This window comes from Oncorhynchus gorbuscha, linkage group LG04 (genome assembly GCF_021184085.1).
Source record: "Oncorhynchus gorbuscha isolate QuinsamMale2020 ecotype Even-year linkage group LG04, OgorEven_v1.0, whole genome shotgun sequence".
NCBI classification, from domain to species: Eukaryota; Metazoa; Chordata; class Actinopteri; order Salmoniformes; family Salmonidae; genus Oncorhynchus; species Oncorhynchus gorbuscha.
In genome coordinates, this window is record NC_060176.1 from 29,705,419 (window position 1) to 29,725,301 (window position 19,883).

At 45.0% G+C, this 19,883-nt stretch overlaps 2 protein-coding genes across 4 annotated transcripts in view; both read left to right on the forward strand.

Annotated features, from left to right (window-relative positions):
- Nucleotides 1–1,379, forward strand: part of LOC124033947 (USP6 N-terminal-like protein) — a 29,286-nt gene extending 27,907 nt beyond the window's left edge. For all 3 annotated transcript variants that reach the window (XM_046346478.1, XM_046346479.1, XM_046346480.1), the window contains one exon: nt 38–1,379. In XM_046346478.1, the coding sequence (XP_046202434.1) occupies nt 38–810 (773 nt within the window). In that variant the 3' untranslated portion in view covers nt 811–1,379. The remainder of the gene's footprint in view (nt 1–37) is intronic.
- A 3,700-nt stretch (nt 1,380–5,079) lies between these two features.
- The window catches only part of LOC124033948 (ankyrin repeat and BTB/POZ domain-containing protein 2-like), a 32,301-nt gene continuing 17,497 nt past the window's right edge, over nt 5,080–19,883 (forward strand). The window contains 1 exon segment of the mRNA XM_046346481.1: nt 5,080–6,190. Within this exon segment, the coding sequence (XP_046202437.1) occupies nt 5,323–6,190 (868 nt within the window). The 5' untranslated portion in view covers nt 5,080–5,322.

Sequence of the window (19,883 nt, forward strand, 5' to 3'; positions counted from 1 at the left end):
TTACCTCAGTTTTAATGTTCCTGTGTTTTATTTCTAGCCAAGCCAGATGAGCTGCCACAGAAGGCCCTGGGTTTGGAGCTACCTGTTCTGCTCACCCCTCTCAAGCCCCCCAGGGGAGTCTCCCCTGAACAGGGATCCAAACGACCAGGAGCAGGGGGTCTGGGTCTCCACATCATCACCTACCAGCCAGACATCATCTCCCAAGACGACAGCCCTTCCAAGGAGGACAGGAAGGACAAGGAAGCTCTCAACATGGAGGAAGAGGATGAGGAGGAAGTATCTCTTCCATCTCCAGACCCCGTTCTCATCCACACCATCCAGGCTCAAGTTACCCCCGATGGGCCTCCCCAGGCTGGGGCTGGGCCACCACCTTATGAGCCACCAGGGGGTAATGAGCCCAATGTTATGGGACAACCTGCCATTCTTATGGTACTCCACAAAGAAAAAAATGTTGAGAGCTCCTCTGGTCCAGTGGCTTTACCAGAGACACCGGTCGTAGTTCAACAGGGTACAAACACACCTCCACAAAGCCCCATGGAGGAGTCGACCCTGACTGCCCCAGTTGCCCCTTCATCCCTTAGCCCTCCCCAGCCACCCTGCAGGGTCCCCCGGACTCAGTCAGCACCCTTAGCCCAGGCTTCCCAGCGGCCTACGGGCCTGGCCCAGAGTGAGAGCCGTTCAGTGGGGGAGAGGGCGGAGGATGTGTACCTGGCCAGGCTTCTGGAGCAGGCCATGGCTCTACCTAAACACAGGGCCCAGACAGGAGAAAAAGGAGAGCCAGGAGACCCAGAATGGCCAGTTCGATTCTAGAGCATTGCAATGCATTCTAAGTCACCCCCTGTTGTCTACATGACTGACATTGCAGAAACATAGTGTTATGTTGTAGGAGAAGCTGCCATAGTGGAGTGCCAAGGACAGTGCCACATTCTCTCCCATCATAGTGAAAGCATTACAGCTTATTTCATTTTAGTAGTTTTGTAATATTCTAACAATGGACATTATGTTTGCTTAGAGAGCCTATGTAAAATATTTGTTAGTATAGTCTTATTTTAGTATAGTTTTATTTTTGTATGTGGACACCTGCTTGTCGAACATCTCATTCCAAAATCATGAGCATTAATATGGAGTTGGTCCCCCCTTTGCCTCCACTCTTCTGGGGTGGCTTTCCACTAGATGTTGGAACATTGGTGCGGAGACTTGCTTCCATTCAGCCACGAGCATTAGTGAGGACGGGCACTGATATTTGGCGGTTAAGCCTGGCTCGCAGTCAACGTTCCAATTCATCCCAAAGGTGTTTGAGGTCAGGGCTCTGTGCAGGCCAGTCAAATTCTTCCACAACGATCTCGACAAACCATTTCTGTATGGACCTCGCTTTGCGCACGGGCATTGTGATGTTGAAACAGGAAAGGGCCTACCCCAAACTGTTGCCACAAAGATGGAAGCACATAATCGTCTAGAATGTCATTGTATGCTGTAGCGCGAAGTGGCATAGCCCGAACCATGAAAACCAGCCCCAGACCATTATTCCTCCTCCATCAAACTTTACAGTTGGCACTATGCATTTTGGCAGGAAGCGTTCTCCTGGCATCCGCCAAAACCAGATTCGTCTGTCGGATTACCAAATGGTGAAGCGTGATTCATCACTCCACTGCTACAGAGTCCAATGGCGGCGAGTTTTACACCATTCCAACTGACGCTTGGCATTGCGCATGGTGATTTTAGGGTTGTGTGCCGATGCTGGGCCGTGGAAACCCATTTCATGAACTCACAACGAACAGTTCTTGTGCTGACGTTGCTTCCAGAGGCATTTTGGAACTCGGGAGTGAGTGTTGCAACCGAGGACAGACGCGCTACACACTTCAGCACTTGGCCGTCCTGTTCTGTGTGAATGTGTGGCCTACCACTTCGCAGCTGAGCCGTTGTTGTTCCTAGACGTTTCCACTTCACAATAACAGCACTTACAGTTGACCGGGACAGCTCTAGCAGGGCAGAAATTTGACAAACTGACTTGTTTGAAAGTTGGCATCCTATGACGGTGCCACGTTGAAAGTGACTGAGCTCTTCAATACGGGCCATTCTACTGCCAATGTTTGGCTATGGAGATTGCATGGCTGTGTGCTCGAATTTATATACCTGTCAGCAACTGGTGTGTCTGAAATTAGCCAAATCCACTAAGTTAAAGGGGTGTCCACATACTTTTGGCCATTTAGTGTATCTTCGTTTGTAGAGCAAAGGCTCAGTCTGAAATGACCTTTTAGATGGTGAGTTGTCTAAATCCGCGACAGGATAGTGTCCCATTCTAGCATTATTATACCAGGGGTTCAGAACTTCAGAAGGCAGCAAGGGGCCTCATCTCTTAGTCCATCATTTGAGGTCACTTGTGGCCAAATACCCAATATTTTAGGCAAAGGCCTAGTATAGATGGATTTTGTACTGGTCATCCACAAAAAAACGAAACAAGCATAGGTGAAGGCAATTGGTTCTACTGTACAGATGAAGTTGGAAGTTTACATACACTTAGGTTGGAGTCATTGAAACTCGTTTTTCAACCACGCAGCCGTCACACCGCTCAGGAAGGAAACGCGTTCTGTCTCCTAGAGGTGAACGTACTTTTGTGTGAAAAGTACAATCCCAGAACAACAGCAAAGGACCTTGTGAAGATGCTGGCAAAAACCGGTACAAAAGCATCTATATCAAAAGTCTGAAATCGACATAACCTGAAGCCACTGCTCCAAAACCGCCATAAAAAAAGCCAGATTACGGTTTGCAACTACACATGGGGACAAAGATCATACTTTTTGTAGAAATGGCCTCTGGTCTGATGAAACAAAAATAGAACTGTTTGGCCATAATGACCATCGTTATGTTTGGAGGAAAAGGGGGGATGCTTACAAGCTGGAGAACACCATCACAACCGTGAGGCACAGGGGTGACAGCATCATGTTGTGGGAGTGCTTTGCTGCAAGAGGGACTGGTGCACTTCACAAAATATATGACAATATGAGGAAGGAAAATTACATGGATATATTGAAGCAACATCTCAAGACATCAGTCAGGAAGTTAAAGCTTAGTTGCAAGTGGGTCTTCCAAATGGACAAAACCCCAAGCATACATCCAAAGGTGTGGCAAAATGGCTTAAGGACTACAACGTCAAGGTATTGGAGTGGCCATCACAAAGCCCTGACCTCAATCCCATAAGACATTTGTGGGCAGAACTGAAAAGGCATGAGTGAGCAAGGAGGCCTACAAACCTGACTGTTACACCAGCTCTGTCAAGAGGAATGGGCCAACATTCACCCAACTTGTTGTGGGAAGTTTGTGGAAGGCTACCATAAACGTTTGACCCAAGTTAATAAACAATTTAAAGGCAATGCTACCAAATTCTATTTGAGTGTATGTAGATTTCTGACCCACTGGGAATGTGATGAAAGAAATAAAAGCTGAAATAAATAATTCTCTCCACTATTATTCTGACATTTCACATTCTTAAAATAAAGTGGTGATCCTAACTGACCTAAGACAGGGAATTATTACATTTCAGGAATTGTGAAAAACTAGGTTTAAATGTATTGGGCTAAGGTGTATGTACACTTCCAACTTCAACTGTATGTGATGTTGGGCTTAGATTTGTCATCTAGCAAGAATAATTCATATTTAAATCTAATTTTCTATACTTGGAATGTTTAAGCTTAAAATGAAAACATATTTTCTGTTATCATTGATCTAGCAAAAATGTATTTTCAGATTATTGGATCTTTGCTGTAATGTATTATAAAGCTTATTGGTCATTTGTATTTGTAAGAAAAGCAATGTGTAGATTTTGTAGTCATTGTGTTGTAGAATAAACACACTGAAGTTCTAAATACTGACTGTAGAGATTCTGTAGTAGTAAATAGCCTAATTATGATGTTGAAGTAGCCCTTAACATTTTTTCCAAATGGTTCGTGGTATATTGTACATTAGCGCCACGTGATTTACTTACTTTGCTGACATCTAGTGGACATTTTGCGTATCGTGTTTCATTTGTTCACTGGCAGATATCGGTTGGTTAAATGAATACAAAGTTTACTTAGATTCCCTCAAATCATCATAAGCTAAACTGTTATAATCATCACTCATAAACTTGTTGTGAGAAGCCCATTATTTATTTACCTTTAAAGAAATTGAAAGGTTATTTATAGACTTAGCTGTCTAGGGCTACAGCAATTTCAACGGTAATGTTTTGCACTTTGCTCTTTATCCACAGGAAAACAGGCAGAAGGAAGAAAGGTTTTGTGTGAATTCTACATTCATGTTTGTACATTGATATGCCTTAGTTGTAAGGTTGTTGACAGTCAAAGCAAAACAGATGTGGTTATGATTAGTGTATAATCTATGCAATGAACCCCTGAGACTGTTCAATAATGATTTGTCAAATACATGTTTTCTACATTTTGATTGTGTCTTTCTTTCTTTGTCGAGATCCAAAATGTTACATCTGTGTTTGAGTATTATTTTCAAATCAACCTACATGAGAAAGTATTCTGGAGTATTTTATATTACAGTGGTTCCCAAACTTTTTCAGTTACTGTACCACCAATTGAATTTAGCCCTGAAGTACCCCCTCATGTGCATTTTAGCAGGAAGTCTATGGTCTCATGAGTCTTCTCAAGTATCCAATGTGGATTTAGGAGCCCTAGTACCCCTGGTTGAGAACCTCTTTTTTTTAGTAGAAGAGAATTAACACATATTTCAAGACTAGCTTTCTCTGGTCAGGACTCCAGGCCCTACTGAAATACCTTGTTCTTCGCTATAACTAGGGTCTAGGGTTTTTCCTGGTCAGGACAGGTCAACTGATCAGGAAAAACTCCGTTCCCTAAGAATTAGTGCACTGTTTCATCATTTCCACACGATGGCGCTGTAGATCTATATCTGTATGCTGTTATTGTAACGGGATACTACTCTTGGTTTGCATAGGTTTCATTTATCTGATTGGTTCTGACCTAAATTGGTTCAAGGGGCTCTGAAAGCCGATTGGCGCGCGCAAAGGGTAACTCTCATTGGTCTCACTCCTCTAACGTTTAATGGTAACATTTAACAGAACCAGCAGAGCAGTGTATGTGCCTGTGGAGCTGCGAATGGCAGCAGGCGAGACTGCGTCCATGGACAAACATCGAAACTACTAGGGAAGTGATTGAATAGACTTATCTACAGTCATTTAACTACCGTAATCCATATATCTATACTTGGAGTGGAAACGTTCACGGGGTGTATTTCTTGCAGTGCGTAAAAGTGACCTTCGAATCTCTCAGAAAAGAAGCACGTCTCAAGAAAGCGACAATAATGTCAGGCACCTTCAGTCCCAAGATGACGAAAACCCTGGAAGATCTGAGTCTGGACTCGGGCTACGGAGCTGGGGACTCCTGCAAGTCCCTCAGTCTCTCCTCGTCCAGGTCCCGGCACTCCCACACCCACCCACACCGGGGGACCTGGTGGAACCAGATCAGCTCTCTGAGCAGTAGGAACGCCAGCTGGGACACAGTCAACACGGTGCTGCCTGAGGATCCAGAGGACATACTCTCCAAGTGTCCTCGTCTGCCGACGCTGGAAGAGGTCCCCTGGACCGACCAGGACATTGCTGAAGTCCTGCGTAAAGTAGCAGGTGAGGAGATGGCTTTCTCCGGTGACGCAGTCAGCCGTCTCTCGCTGCTCTTGCAGAGGGCTCTGGTTCGGATCTCCCGGGAGGCTCAGAGACTGAGTGAGCTGCACCGGCGATGCACGCGCTTCGAGGTGCAGAGCGCCATTCGGCTGGTGCTGAGCTGGGGGCTGGCTGAGCGGTGCGTGGCTGGCACGGTGAGGGCCATTTCTCTGTACAGCATGAGCTCGGGCGAGACACTGCGTCAACGGGGCAAGTCCTCGCGCTGCGGGCTCAGCCTCCCGGTGGGACGGTTCTACAGGTGGATGGTGGATACGCGTGTGTCAGTGCGCGTGCATGAGCACGCAGCCATTTGCCTGGCCGCGTGCGTGGAGAGCCTTGTGGAGGAAGTGGTCGTGCGGGTGTTGATGATGGCAGAGGAGCTGGAGAGAGAGCGCAGGGGCACCTGTTGCCTGGTAAATATTGAGGTCCTGGACGGGGTCGTCAATGACGACGCGGAGCTGTGGGGAGTGATGCAGAACTACGAGCATCTGATATGCGGGAAAAATGCCAATGGTAAATGTGTGTGTGCGTGTGCGTGTATGCGTGCGCCCCAACCCTGATGACAATATGTGAATCAATTATCACTTTCCCTCTGTCCATGCACTAAATACACACACCATTTCCAAGCATGATTTTCTTCTCCTATGACTGCGCACAATGGAATGGTTCTTCAGTGAACATGTATTCTGATAATTCTCTCTGGCAGCTTTTGGAAGTCTAGCAGAATTGTTTTTTGTAACCTCAGGGATTTAAAGGAACAAAACAAAAGTCCAGTCAGGCAGAATATTCGAGGGAGAGAGAGAGAGAGGCCCTTCTAAAAAACTGACCCCACATATGGGAAGCATGTATGTGTGTGTTGTCAGTAGCAGTGCTTGGGTAAAATCACGGAGGAAGCCAAGCTAGGAAAGATAAGCCACTCTACAATCTATGTGTTGTGATAATTGCAATGTTTGCTCTACTAACCTGTTAGTTCATATGCCTTGCGACTGTTATATAGAGGCCTAATGCCGAGACAGTAAGAAGACAACCACACCTTTGTTTCATCACAAAACTGGAGAGCATATTGCATGTAACAAACAGTTATGGTGGTAAAGTACGCAAATGGCTAACTTGAGAAAATATAAAGATACCTTAATAGAAAATGTCTTTTAAAAAAGTGCGTGGCCCAGTAAAATACTACTTGAGTAAAAGTCTAAAAAGGTTTGGTTTTAAATATACTTCAGTATCAAAAGTAAATGTAATTGCTAAAATATACTTAAGTATAAAAAGTAAAATTATAAATAATTTCAAATACCTTATATTAAGCAAACCAGTTGGCACAATTCTTATTTATTTTTCAATTTATGGATTGCCAGGGCCACACTCCAATGCTCAGACATCATTTACAAAAGAAGCATGTGTGTTTAGTGAGTCCACCAGATCAGAGGCAGTAGGGATGACCAGGGATGTTCTCTTTATGAGTGTTTGAATTGGACCCCTTTCCTGTCCTGCTAAGCATTCAAAATGTAGCCAATACTTTTGGGGGACAGGGAAAATGTATGATTTTTTTAAAGAATGTAGTGAAGTAAAAGCTGTGAAAAATATAAATATGAATAGTAAAGTACAGATACTCGAAAAACTACTAAATAATTTTTACTTAAGTACTTTATGCCACTGGTTACATAACCTACATCATGGTCAATGAAGTTAATATTTCCAGCATTTTCGAACCACTAAACAACTATTGATTTAGAACACTATACCATCAGTCGCAAAGAAAACAGGAGCTGCCTCCACTATTCCAGGACCATTTCAACTTCAACATCATTAAATCACCTGTGCTTAGATTCCAAAAACAATTTAGTCCAATCAATATAAGCTAAATATGTGGCTATCCATTTCTGTGTGTGTGTGTGTGTGTGTGTGTGTGTGTGTGTGTGTGTGTGTGTGTGTGTGTGTGTGTGTGTGTGTGTGTGTGTGTGTGTGTGTGTGTGTGTGTGTGTGTGTGTGTGTGTGTGTGTGTGTGTGTGTGTGTGTGTGTGTGTGTGTGTGTGTGTAGGTAGAAAAAACATGTTGATTTACCCTACTTGTAGAGAAACGCCAATGCCATCCTCCTCTCTTTCATGATGCCGAAACCGTCATACAGTACACGCTTTTAGTTTTTGTTGTTCTGGGATCCCTGGCTAAAATGCATGCTTGCTAGCGCTAACTTCCTTTCATTCATGGGCAGCGATTAGCCAGCTTGTTAAAACCAGAAGTCCAAATCCCTATCTCCATCCATGGCTTATTTAGGAAAGGTCCAAATTTAGCTAGCAAGACCTGAGGACAACAACACAACGAGATGCAGCATTTTCTTTCTTTTTTCTGTCAATTACCTTTGGCTTGATGTGATGTGATGTGACTGGTGTGAAGCCAAATCCAAAATGGCTTCCCTTTGACACTTTTTTTTACGCATCAAGACAATTCAAAGTTGGGCTCACTTAGTTTAGCTCAACGCTGATTGGCTATTATTGTATACTTTTTATCAAGGGAGGCCAAATGTTCGCTGGCTTCCCTTGCATTCAATGCTACGGGCAGCAACAATATCATACTCTTTTTGATCAGACAGCATCAGATAGATGCTGTCTGGTCAATGATGACTCTCTGAGGTTATTAAAGATCCCATGCCACTTATCGTAAGAGTAGGGGTGTTAACCCCGGTGTCCTGGCTAAATTCCCAATCTGGCCCTCAAACCATCAAGATCTCATAATAATCCCCAGTTTACAATTGGCTTATTCATCCCCCTCCTCTCCCCTGTAACTATTCCCCAGGTCGTTGCTGCGAATGAGAACGTGTTCTCAGTCAACTTACCTGGTATAATAACGGATACATTTTGTACATTTTTATTAAAAAGATGGGCAACACATACAGAGACAGAGGGGCGCTGTTCTGCTCGCTCAGATGCCTTCGCCATTGAGATACATTCAGCCTCTGGCGAACTGAAGGAAAATGACGGTACACTTTTGGGGGGGGGGAAACCCGGCTTCCTTTGGCATCCATGAATACATGCCACTGTGTGTTGTGTGTATGTTGATCCGAGCGCAAAGATTGATATTTCATTAGCCGCAGTGATCAGGGTGTGCTTATGTCCACAGAAAGACATTTGTAGACTCATTCTATAGAGAGAGAGAGTGAGTGAGAGAGAGAGAGAGAGAGAGAGAATTGTGTTCTGGTTTTGGGGTTGACTAATGACGTTGAGATGTTCTCAATGTCACCCCTGTTCCCTCTCTTTGTATGTCCTTGAAGTCCCAGAGGAGGCTAAATGCCCTAACTGTTACAAATGGACTCCATGGAAAAGCAATCACAGTGATAAGTGGTGAGGTCACTGGTTTCCTAGGTCCTCTAGTACCCAGAACCATCGACCTACGCTCTGCCACAAGAATGTCAAGGTTAAGGGGAAAGCCCCACAGAGCCCGGCAGACAGGAAACAGTCATTAGGTGTAATATTGTAATGGAGGACTGGAAGTGGGAGATCTCCTAGGGTGCTGTGGTTAAGCCACAGTGTGTGTGTGTGTGTGTGTGTGTGTGTGTGTGTGTGTGTGTGTGTGTGTGTGTGTGTGTGTGTGTGTGTGTGTGTGTGTGTGTGTGTGTGTGTGTGTGTGTGTGTGTGTGTGTGTGTGTGTGTGTGTGTGTGTGTGTGTGTGCGTGTGTGCGTGTGTGCGTGTGTGCGTGTGTGCGTGTGTGTGTGTGTGTTTGCGTGCGTGCATGTGTGTGTGGTGGACTGAGAAACGAGGAGTTAAAGGAAGGAGCCATGGTTCACATCACCAGTCAGAACCCTAATTGGAGGCCAGTTAGGGGGTCCTGTTTTCCTAAACCAATCGCACACACAGAATAGTCTCTTTTGTTTGTTCGGATAGAAATGTGGTTTTCCCATTTATACCATTGTATGTTATTGCACGGTACTCAATTACAGTGTTATTGCTGTTGATATGTGTTCTACCTTTATCTGTACCTTCATCTGTACACAGTAGCCTCAGATCACCCATCTTCCCATAGTGTGTTCTAATCAGAGGCGCAACTTTGCTTTTAAAAGTGGAGGGGACATAACCTGGCGGGGGGTCTGGGGTCCTCTCTCAGATTTTTTTTGGCATCTAAAGCTCATTTTCTGCATTTCTACACAATCTAATATGACCATTTTAGGGTCACTTTGATTGTTTCTTAACACTTCTACATGCATTTTATGCTACCATGGTTATGGATAATCCTGAATTAATTGTGAAAATTATGATTGAGCAAGTTATAGACGCACAAATATCAAACCCTCCAAAAAAAATGCTAACCTGTTATTGTAATGGTGAGAGGTTAACATGTCTTGGGGGTATAATATTTGTGCGTCTGTACCTTTCTCACATTCATTCAGGATTATCCTTAATCATGGTAGCATCCACATGAAGTGTTTAGAAACATATTATATTCTTATTTACAATAAAAGTGACTCCAAAATGCATTTATATTGGTCACAAAATAATCTGAAAACACAACCAAAACAAACAGCAGAGTCACAAGCTTGATGTACACATTGCTTGATATGAATGTGGGACCAAATACTTCACTTTTTACTACTTAAAAAACGTACAAGTGAATTTGTCCCAATACTTTTGCTCCCCTAAACCGGGGGGGCTATGTACTAAAATAGGAAGAAGGGAGAATCTGTAGACATGCGGAAAAAGAACACACTCTTTGCCAGAATTCAGCCAGCCTTCACAAGAGCGCAACATATTGAAATATGTCCCTTTTTTGTGTTTTACACTTCCAGGGGAGAAATTATTTGTCTGAGATTATATGAACATGACTGGGCATTCTAACATATCTGTATACATTCATCACCATCATCAGGAGTCTCTCCCAGGTCTTCCTCACATTTTTGTTTTACATATTTTGTGTCATCAAGAAAAGCCACTATCAACCGCTAATACAGTTTAGAGGTCAACCTTAGAGGTTTGTCAGACTGCCTTAAAATAGTTCACATCTTTGAAGCATCTGGCTTGTCCACTGTTTGCTACACAGAGTGAATAAAGTGTTGCATCTGCCAAAGTTCTCTTCAACCGCCTGTCACCATTTGATACTGCTCAGATGACACCTGACAAAGAAGTACCTTGGTGTACATTTATACATTATATTATCCAATAATAAAGTCAATAGAACCCAACCAAGCTGCACTGCTTCTTGACACAATACCCACTTAACCCGGAAGCCAGACGCACCAATGTGTCGCTTTACACCTGGCGACCGTGTCAGCGTGCACTGCGCCCGGCCCACAACAGAAGTCGCTAGTGCGCGATGGGACAAGGACATCCCTGCCGGCCAAACCCTCCCCTAACCCGGACGACACTGGGCCAATTGTGAGCCGCCCCATGGGTCTTCCAGTCGCGGCTGGCTGTGACAGAGCCTGGATGAGCGATGAGATAAGACTGTAACTACCAATTGGATACCACAAAATTCGTCCCCATCCCCAGTGAAAGTTGCACCCCTGGTCCTAATGGCATTCATTATACAACGGGTGGGTCTAATCCTGAATGCTGATTGGTTAAAAGTGCATTCCAGCCGGAATGATCATTATTTCAACACAATTGCTCCTGTACATCCTCAAATAATCATGTAAGTAACATCAACAACTAATAGCAAAGTTTTCACTTTGACATTTAGTTAATTATAGATGTTAAACCAATGTTATATATTATTACACATTCATGTGTGAATTTTAACACAATTTTGAGTCAAATTAATGTGACACTACCTGTAGAGTAACTTTAACACTATGTAGACTTGGACCAAATGTTATCTGAAACAGTGTTCAATTCAACTCTATAGGTGTTAACTTAACACTTTTATTTTTACTGTGTGGTACTGTCTGGAGTACCCCTGAAGTACCCCCTCATGTGCATTTTTACGGTCTATGGTCTCATGAGTCTTCTTAAGTACCCCTGTGGATAGGTACCCCCAGGGGTCCTACCCCTGGTTAGGAACCACTGCTCTAAACACTACATACACTCTTATACTGGGACATGGGTTTATGGCTCTCTGGGTTATGCTAACGCTTAAAGGAACTGTTAAAAAAGCACACACTAGGTGTTGATTATTGCATTTATGGGGGAAAGAGTCAGGTTTAATGTTACTGTGAAGCTGACATTGGTAGATTGGCAGGTGCTGTTACTACAGTCATGAACAGGTCTAGGAGAGGATGGAAGGAACTGGATATCTAGTATTCTCTCTCTCTCTCTCTCTCTCTGTCTCTATCCCTCCCCCTTCACATTCCTTTCTCCGAGTGCCCCTCTCAATTTGAGGTACATCTGACCTGCACTCAATATGATCAAATGACCATGACAAATGATAGTACCTAACCCATAAACTTTGTGACAGTAAATCCAACATAATCGATTCTCACTGTGAAACCAGATAAGGTGCTTCCTCTCACGAGAGGATCTGTTCTCAGCATTCTCTCTTCTCTGCGCTGTCCACACACACAGCTTGGTATCTCATCATCATCCTCCTCCTCTCAGATCTCTATAACAGCAGGCTCATACTGCCTCTGCACCATAACATCTCTAGATGTATCATCTGGTATGCCTCGTTGTCTTCCAGAGTAGCGGTTATCCCTTTATAGTTTGTACTACTCTGGTTGAAAAGGGTCATGGTTTGTGTTAACTGGGAAGCTATATCATTTAGTCCTTTAAGTTGGACGAGTCCACAGTGTGAAGTGTGTTTCACACACAATCTCGGTTTTGGGCTGGGAAAATGTTGTTTTTGACTAATCCGGAAAACAGTTTAACTTCTTAGTTATATCACGTTTTAGGGAAGACCCAGATGCAGACAGTGTCGAAGTAACACAAGTGTATTACTAGAATAGGGGACAGGCAAAACGACAGGCCAAGGGCAGGCGGAGGTCGGTAGTCCAGATCAGAGTCCAAAAGGTACAGCACGGCAGGCAGTCTCAGGGTCTAGACAGGCAGAGGTCAATAATCCAGTGTGACGTGATAAGGTACAGACCGGCAGACAGGCTCAGGGTCAGGGCAGGCAGAACCGGGAAAACTAGAAAACAGGAACTAGAAACAGACAGGAGCAAGGAAAAAAACCCTGATAGGGTTGACGAACAAAACATACTGGCAACAGACAAACAGAGAACACAGGTATAAATACACTCAGGATAATGGGGAAGATGGGCAACACCTGGAGGGGGATGGAGACCATCACAAACGCTGCACATCACGAACATGCTTCCCTATTCCCCAGCTGATTGCCAGGCACGAGGTGGGAAGGATGGTCTCTGGTTTCGAGGTTATAGACGTGGGGCTATAGTGGCTTGACAGCGCATCCAGCTTGACATTCTTGGATCCCGGTCGGTATGAGAGGGAGAAGCTGAACCGGGCGAAAATCAGGGCCCACCCAGCTTTCCTGGATTTGAGAAGCTTGGCGGTGCAGAGATATTCCAGGTTTTTGTGGTCAGCCCACACAATGAGCGGATGTTCCGCCCCCTCCAGCCAGTGCCTCCGTTCCTCCAAAGCCATCTTAACCGCGTGAAGCTCGCGATTCCCCACATTGTAGTTCCTCTCTGTGGCGTTGAGGCGATGGGAGAAGAAGGAACAGGGATGTAACTTGAGGTCCAGGGTAGAACGCTGGGTCAGGACAGCCCCCACTCCGACATCCAAAGCATCGGCCGCCACCACGAACTGGTGGGACGGGTCAGGATGAACCAAGATGGGATCTGTGGTGAAACAGTGTTTGAGATCCCGGAACGCCCGGTCAGCAGCTAGGGACCATGTGAACAGAACCTTGCGAGGGGTGAGTGCAGACAGACGGGAAGCCAAGGTGCAGTAACTCCGGATAAAGCGACGAGAAAAGTTGCCGAATCCCATGAAACGTTTCAGCTGCACCCTGGACATAGGCTGGGGCCAATCCACCACCGCCCTCACCTTCCCTGGATCCATCTGTACACTCCCTGCAGCGATGATGTAACCCAGGAAGGGGATGGTGGAGCACTGGAATTCGCACGTCTCTGCTTTCATAAAAAGCTGGTTCTCCAGGAGGTGTTGGAGAACCTGTCAGGAACATGTGCTCTTGGGCGGAGCAGGAGAAGCCGAGGGTTTCGTCGAGGTATACGAAGACGAACCTGGTTCAACATGTCATGGAGAACATCATTACCCAGAGTCTGGAACACAGATGGCATGACCAGGTCCACGTAGTGACCACTGGCCGTGTTGAAGGCAGTCTTCCGCTTGTCCCCTTCCCGTATCCGCACCAGGTGGTAGGCGTTCCGTTGGCCCAGCTTGGAGAACACGGTGGCCACCTGGACTGGCTCGAAGGCCGAGGAGATGAGTGGAAGTGGGTAGCGGTTCTTCACTGCGATGTCTTTGAGGCCCCAGTAGATGCACGGTCACAGGGTTTTGTCCTTCTTCTCCACAAAGAAGAACCCTGGGTATGCGGGGGAGGCAGAAGAATGGATGAACCCTGCAGCTAGGCAGTCGTCAATGTAGGTCTCCATAGCCTTCGTCTCCGGACCCGACAGAGAGTACAGTCGTCCCCGGGAGGAGTGGTGCTTGGGAGAAGGTCAATCCCACAGTCATAGGTTCAGTAGGGCGGAAGCGAAGTGGCCTGGGCCTTACTGAACACCTCCCGGAAGAACTGGCTCTCCGCGGGAATAGTGGAGATGTCCGGGACAACTTCCCAGCTCCCAGGAAGACTACCTGGGCAGGCTGCACTGACTTCAGTCAATGAGCATGGCAGAACGGTCTCCAGCCCATGATGGCATCATAAGACCAGTCAATAAGGGGATTGTGTCACTGGAGCCAAGAGAAACCAAATACCATGGGAACCTGATGAGTCTTAATGACCAAGGATTTGATCGTCTCGCTGTGGTTCCATGTCACACGGACGTAAATGGGGGTGGTATTGTGGGTGACCCGGCATATAGAGCACATGTCCAGGGCTCTAACGTCCATGGGAATGGAGAGGAGCTGAGTGGGGATACCAGGGTAGCATCCATAAATCTCTCATCGGCCCCAAAGTCAATGAGTACCCGGAGAGATTTCGACTGGTTCCCCAACAGCAAAATTGCATGAAAAATGGGTGCGAGTAAGGGGAGAGGAAAAGTTCTCCGTATGGCCCACCAGAGTACTGGCTCCTACCGCCGCAGCCCGTCTGGTGTTCAACCTTCCCAAGTTCTCTCACGTCACCCCGCTCCTCCGTTCTCTCCACTGGCTTCCAGTTGAAGCTCGCATCCGCTACAAGACCATGGTGCTTGCCTACGGAGCTGTGAGGGGAACGGCACCTCAGTACCTCCAGGCTCTGATCAGGCCCTACACCCAAACAAGGGCACTGCGTTCATCCACCTCTGGCCTGCTCGCCTCCCTACCACTGAGGAAGTACAGCTACCGCTCAGCCCAGTCAAAACTGTTCGCTGCTCTGGCCCCCCAATGGTGGAACAAACGCCCTCACGACGCCAGGACAGCGGAGTCAATCACCACCTTCCGGAGACACCTGAAACCCCACCTCTTTAAGGAATACCTAGGATAGGATAAGTATTCCCTCTTCCCCCCCCCCTTTAAGATTTAGATGCACTATTGTAAAGTGACTGTTCCACTGGATGTCATAAGGTGAATGCACCAATTTGTAAGTCGCTCTGGATAAGAGCGTCTGCAAAATGACTTAAATGTACCGGTGAGCCTGGTCTTTTAGTGGACAGTTGGAGACGAAATTACCAGTAGTCCCTCAATATAGGAAACTCTTAGTGTGAAGCCTGTATATCCGTTCGGCTGGAGACAGACTAGCTCTGCCTAGTTGCATTGGCTTGGGAAGAGGTGAATAGGCAGACTTCGGAGACTCTCAAGGGAACTCAGGTAGCCTTGTATTCTCACGGCAACAGAGCTGTCGTGGACTTCCGGGATGCTTCGGAGACGAGGTGGAATCCTTGGGCGGGCAAGTGAAAACTAATCTTCTTCCTTCATTCCCGTAGTCGCCCATCGATCCAAATGGTCAAGGCAAGCTCGTCCTTTAACCTCTCTGAACCACCCATACTGGATAATTGTCATCAGCAACGCTGAATAGCATAGCGCCACAGTCAAATAATATTACTAGAAAATATTCATATTCATGAAATCACAAGTGCAATATTGCAAAACACATCTTAGCCTTTTGTTAATCCACCTGTCGTCTCAGATTTAGAAATGATGCTTTACAGTGAAAGCAATATAAGTGTTTGTGTAAGTTTATCGATCGCTCGACAAAACATTAAGTACACTTAGCATCAGGTAACTTGGTCACGAAAATCAGAAAAGCAATCAAATTAATAGTTTACCTTTGATGATCTTCGGATGTTTTCACTCACGAGACTCCCAGTTAGACAACAAATGTTCCTTTTGTTCCATAAAGATATTTTTTATATCCAAATACCTCCGTTAGTTTGGTGCATTATGCCCAGGAATCTACCGGAAAGAGCGGTCATGACAACTCAGACAAAAATTCCAAATTATATCCATAATGTCCACAGAAACATATCAGATGTTTTTATAATCAATCCTCAGGGTGTTTTTCAAATATCTATTCGATAATATATCAAACGGGACAGTTGGCTTTTCACTAGGTCCGGGAGTAACAATGGCCGCCTTTCTCTTTTGCTCACAATTCACTCTGAGAGCCCCCACCTATCCACTTACGCAATGTGGTCGTTCACGCTCATTCTTCAAAATAAAAGCATGAAACTATGTCTGAAGACTGGTCACACCTTGAAGAAGCGATAGGAAAAGGAATCTGGTTGATATCCCTTTAAATGGAGCAATGGGAGGCTATGGAACATGTAGTTTTCAAAATAGAAGCCACTTCCTGGTTTGATTTTTCTCGGGGTTTCGCCTGCAATACCAGTTCTGTTATACACACAGACAATATTTTGACCGTTTTGGAAACTTTAGAGTTTTTTCTATCCTGATCTGTCAATTATATGCATATTCTAGCATCTGGTCCTGAGAGATAGGCCGTTTACTTTGGGAACGTTATTTTTCCAAACATAAAAATAGTGCCCCCTAGCTTCAAGAGGTTTTAATTCCTCCGATACTCCGTGCAATGATATGTCGGACAGCGATTCCGGGTTCCAGGCACTCTCAGCTGCCACGGTGGGCAACCAGGAATTTCCATGCACCTGTAGGCAGCAACCTCAGATCACATTTAACCCTACTGTTATATGATTGATTACAAGCCCATCATAGTGCCTAGTGTCTGTGACACGATTGAAACACCCTTACTGTGCTTTTGTAAGGCAAATGATCCTAACGACCATAGATGTCAGATGTCAACACCAAGACAGGACATGCAGACTGACCCCTGAGCCCTGTGTCCATATCCAACAGGTTCCTTCCACTCTAACCAGCATTCAAATCTCTCCCTTTATGCCCTCTGCCTTTCGCTGCCTTTGTCTCTTATTATACACTCTTACTTTTTAAATATGAAAGAATTAAAGGTTATTTTACCATTACTGCATAACCCCTTTGAGCTAATGCATTTTAAGAAATGTGCAGGACATCTGGTAAATCATGCGCTTGTTTCAAAAGGGGGTTTCAGTACATTTTGGGTAGCATATGTGTAACTCAGGGTAGGATTGGTCCCTATGTCTCCCCTCTATCCATACTGCTGTTTTAGTCTGACCAAACAGTCATGGCATTATGCCCTGCCACAGAAAGGACATGTTGTGTGTCACAGAAAGGTGACTGTGCCTCTGTTTTCACACACACGCACGCACGCACGCACGCACGCACGCACGCACGCACGCACGCACGCACACACACACACACACACACACACACACACACACACACACACACACACACACACACACACACACACACACACACACACACACACACACACACACACACACACACACACACACACACACACACACACACATAGGAGGAGGGAGGTAAAGGAAATAACGTAATCACACATGATTAGGGAGGTAAGCATGGCTTGTGTTCACACACAGTAGCCGTAGCCTTGGGGAGTTAGCACAGGTAGGGTTTAGAAAACACTCAGTTGTGCTTTGTACCCCCTGAAGACTGGTCTCTTGTTGTGAATGAATGGACTATATGAACAAATACTTGTTCAGATGGTACACATGACTTTTTTTCCCTAACAAAGTAGCGAGGGTTAATCAATGTAAGTTATCCTAAAGGATTTTATTTCATTATGCTTCGACAACCAAGAAAATATTTATTTCAAACCAAGATAAGTCTTTTTTAGAACACCTAGACTAAGTCAGTTGGATTGAGACCCACTTGGGAGTTACAGACAGTTTATCTTTGGTTGTGGCTTTTAAGCTTAGTTTGTGATTTGTGTGGTGTGATTTACATTTGCTACCAATAGTCCCGTTATAAATATTGGATTTCTTTCATCCAAATGAAAGCTTCCAGTTGTGTTCGATAAAAGTTACAGAGTAACTCCTATCTACTTGAAAAGTTCTCTCACACACTTAACATACACAATACACACACAAAAATATACACACATGTCTCAGAGCAGACTTATTGCTGGTGGTGAGTCTGAGGCTGTGTGTAGAGTCACTGATTATACATGATTCGTTTTGAGGGTTGCCAGTGTGGGGACCGTGGTGTGAGGGAAGATAGCTGGGGTGTGACTGTGTAATGGTGTGTGTGACTGTGTGTCTGTCTATGTGTATGGCTTATCCACTTAGTATGGGGCGGAGTGTGGACAGTGGTTGTGGGTTCAGTTCATCAGGATCACTCTGAATGCTCTCCTAAGGTGCATCCCAAATGGCCCCTTATTCACTTTATAGTGCACAACTTTTGACTAGGGCCCATAGCGCTCTGGTCAAATGTAGTACACTTTATAGAGAATAGGGTGGCATTAGTCATTCAACATCAATACGTCATACACAGCCCTCTCCCATACTCATATAAATAGCTGAGTAAGACTAGTGGCTTGGGGGAGGGAACTTTGCATACTAAGCCTGTAGAGAGCAGAGCTATCGTAGCTTGGCTTTAGGCTTTTGGTGCCTTTTCCATTGTGTAAAATACAAGAGTGTCAGCAAATACCCATCTCACACATTGTGTTTGTGTGTGCCGTGTGTGTGTGTGTGTTTGGCTGTGTGGGAGTATGTGTGTGTGCTTGTGCGTGTGCGCATGTGTGTTTTATATTTGTGTTTCTAGGAAACCTCCCTGTAAGGGGTGATTCTATTTGGGAGTGGGTGTGTGTCATATACTGTCCAGATTGCTGACTTTGTGGCTTGTAGGGCGGTAATTCTCTGTGGGAGAAAGCAATAGATTAGTTAAAACCCCGTTTGGTCAGGGCAGTAAATGGTTGAACGTTCCATTACTACTCTTTTACTACACTCTTAGAATAAATGGGTTCCAAAAGAGTTCTTTGGCTGGCCCCATAGGATAACCTTTTTTTGGATTTAGGTAGAACCTTTTTTTTTCCTAAGAGTGCACACTACAGATGAGAATCTGATTTTATTTGGGTTATGGTTAAGATGTGATCACATGCGTCAAGGCATTACCTGTCTCATTTCCTGAAGGTTTAAATGAAAGGCTAAATTCTAATTGTAAAGGTGGGAGTATATATACATATCTCTCTCTCTCTATATATATATATATATATATATAGAGAGAGAGAGAGAGCGAGAGAGAGAGAAAGAGAGAGAGAGCGAGAGAGAGAGAGAGAGAAAGAGAGAGAGAGAGAGCGAGAGAGAGAGAGAGAGAGAGAGAGAGAGAGAGAGAGAGAGAGAGAGAGAGAGAGAGAGAGAAAAGGAGAGAGAGAGAGAAAGAGAGAGAGCGAGGGAGAAAGAGAAAGAGGGGGATATTAAGAGCTCGTAAAAGAGGACAGTGAGAGGTGCTATGTAACTAAACATTTACCCTCACCCCATGTCTCCTCAGTCTTTTCTCTCTCAGAGTTAATCTTAGTTCATAAACAAACTTAATCCGATATGATCCCCTCATTATTCTCCCTGGTTACATAACTGTCCTGGTAACTAGTAGTGCATTCAACCTTCACCTCCAAAGTAAACGTTTTATATAGTCCGTCTGTGGTCCTGGTTGTTTCTGTGCAGATGCCGAGCCATGGTGGCAGACACTGACAGCGTTAGTGTGAGTTGAAACACTACATTAATGCTTAAATAGCTTGAGGTCTTTGAGGGATTTAGTAACTCATTATGAGTAAATGTTCCTGATGTCTTCTACCTTTTTA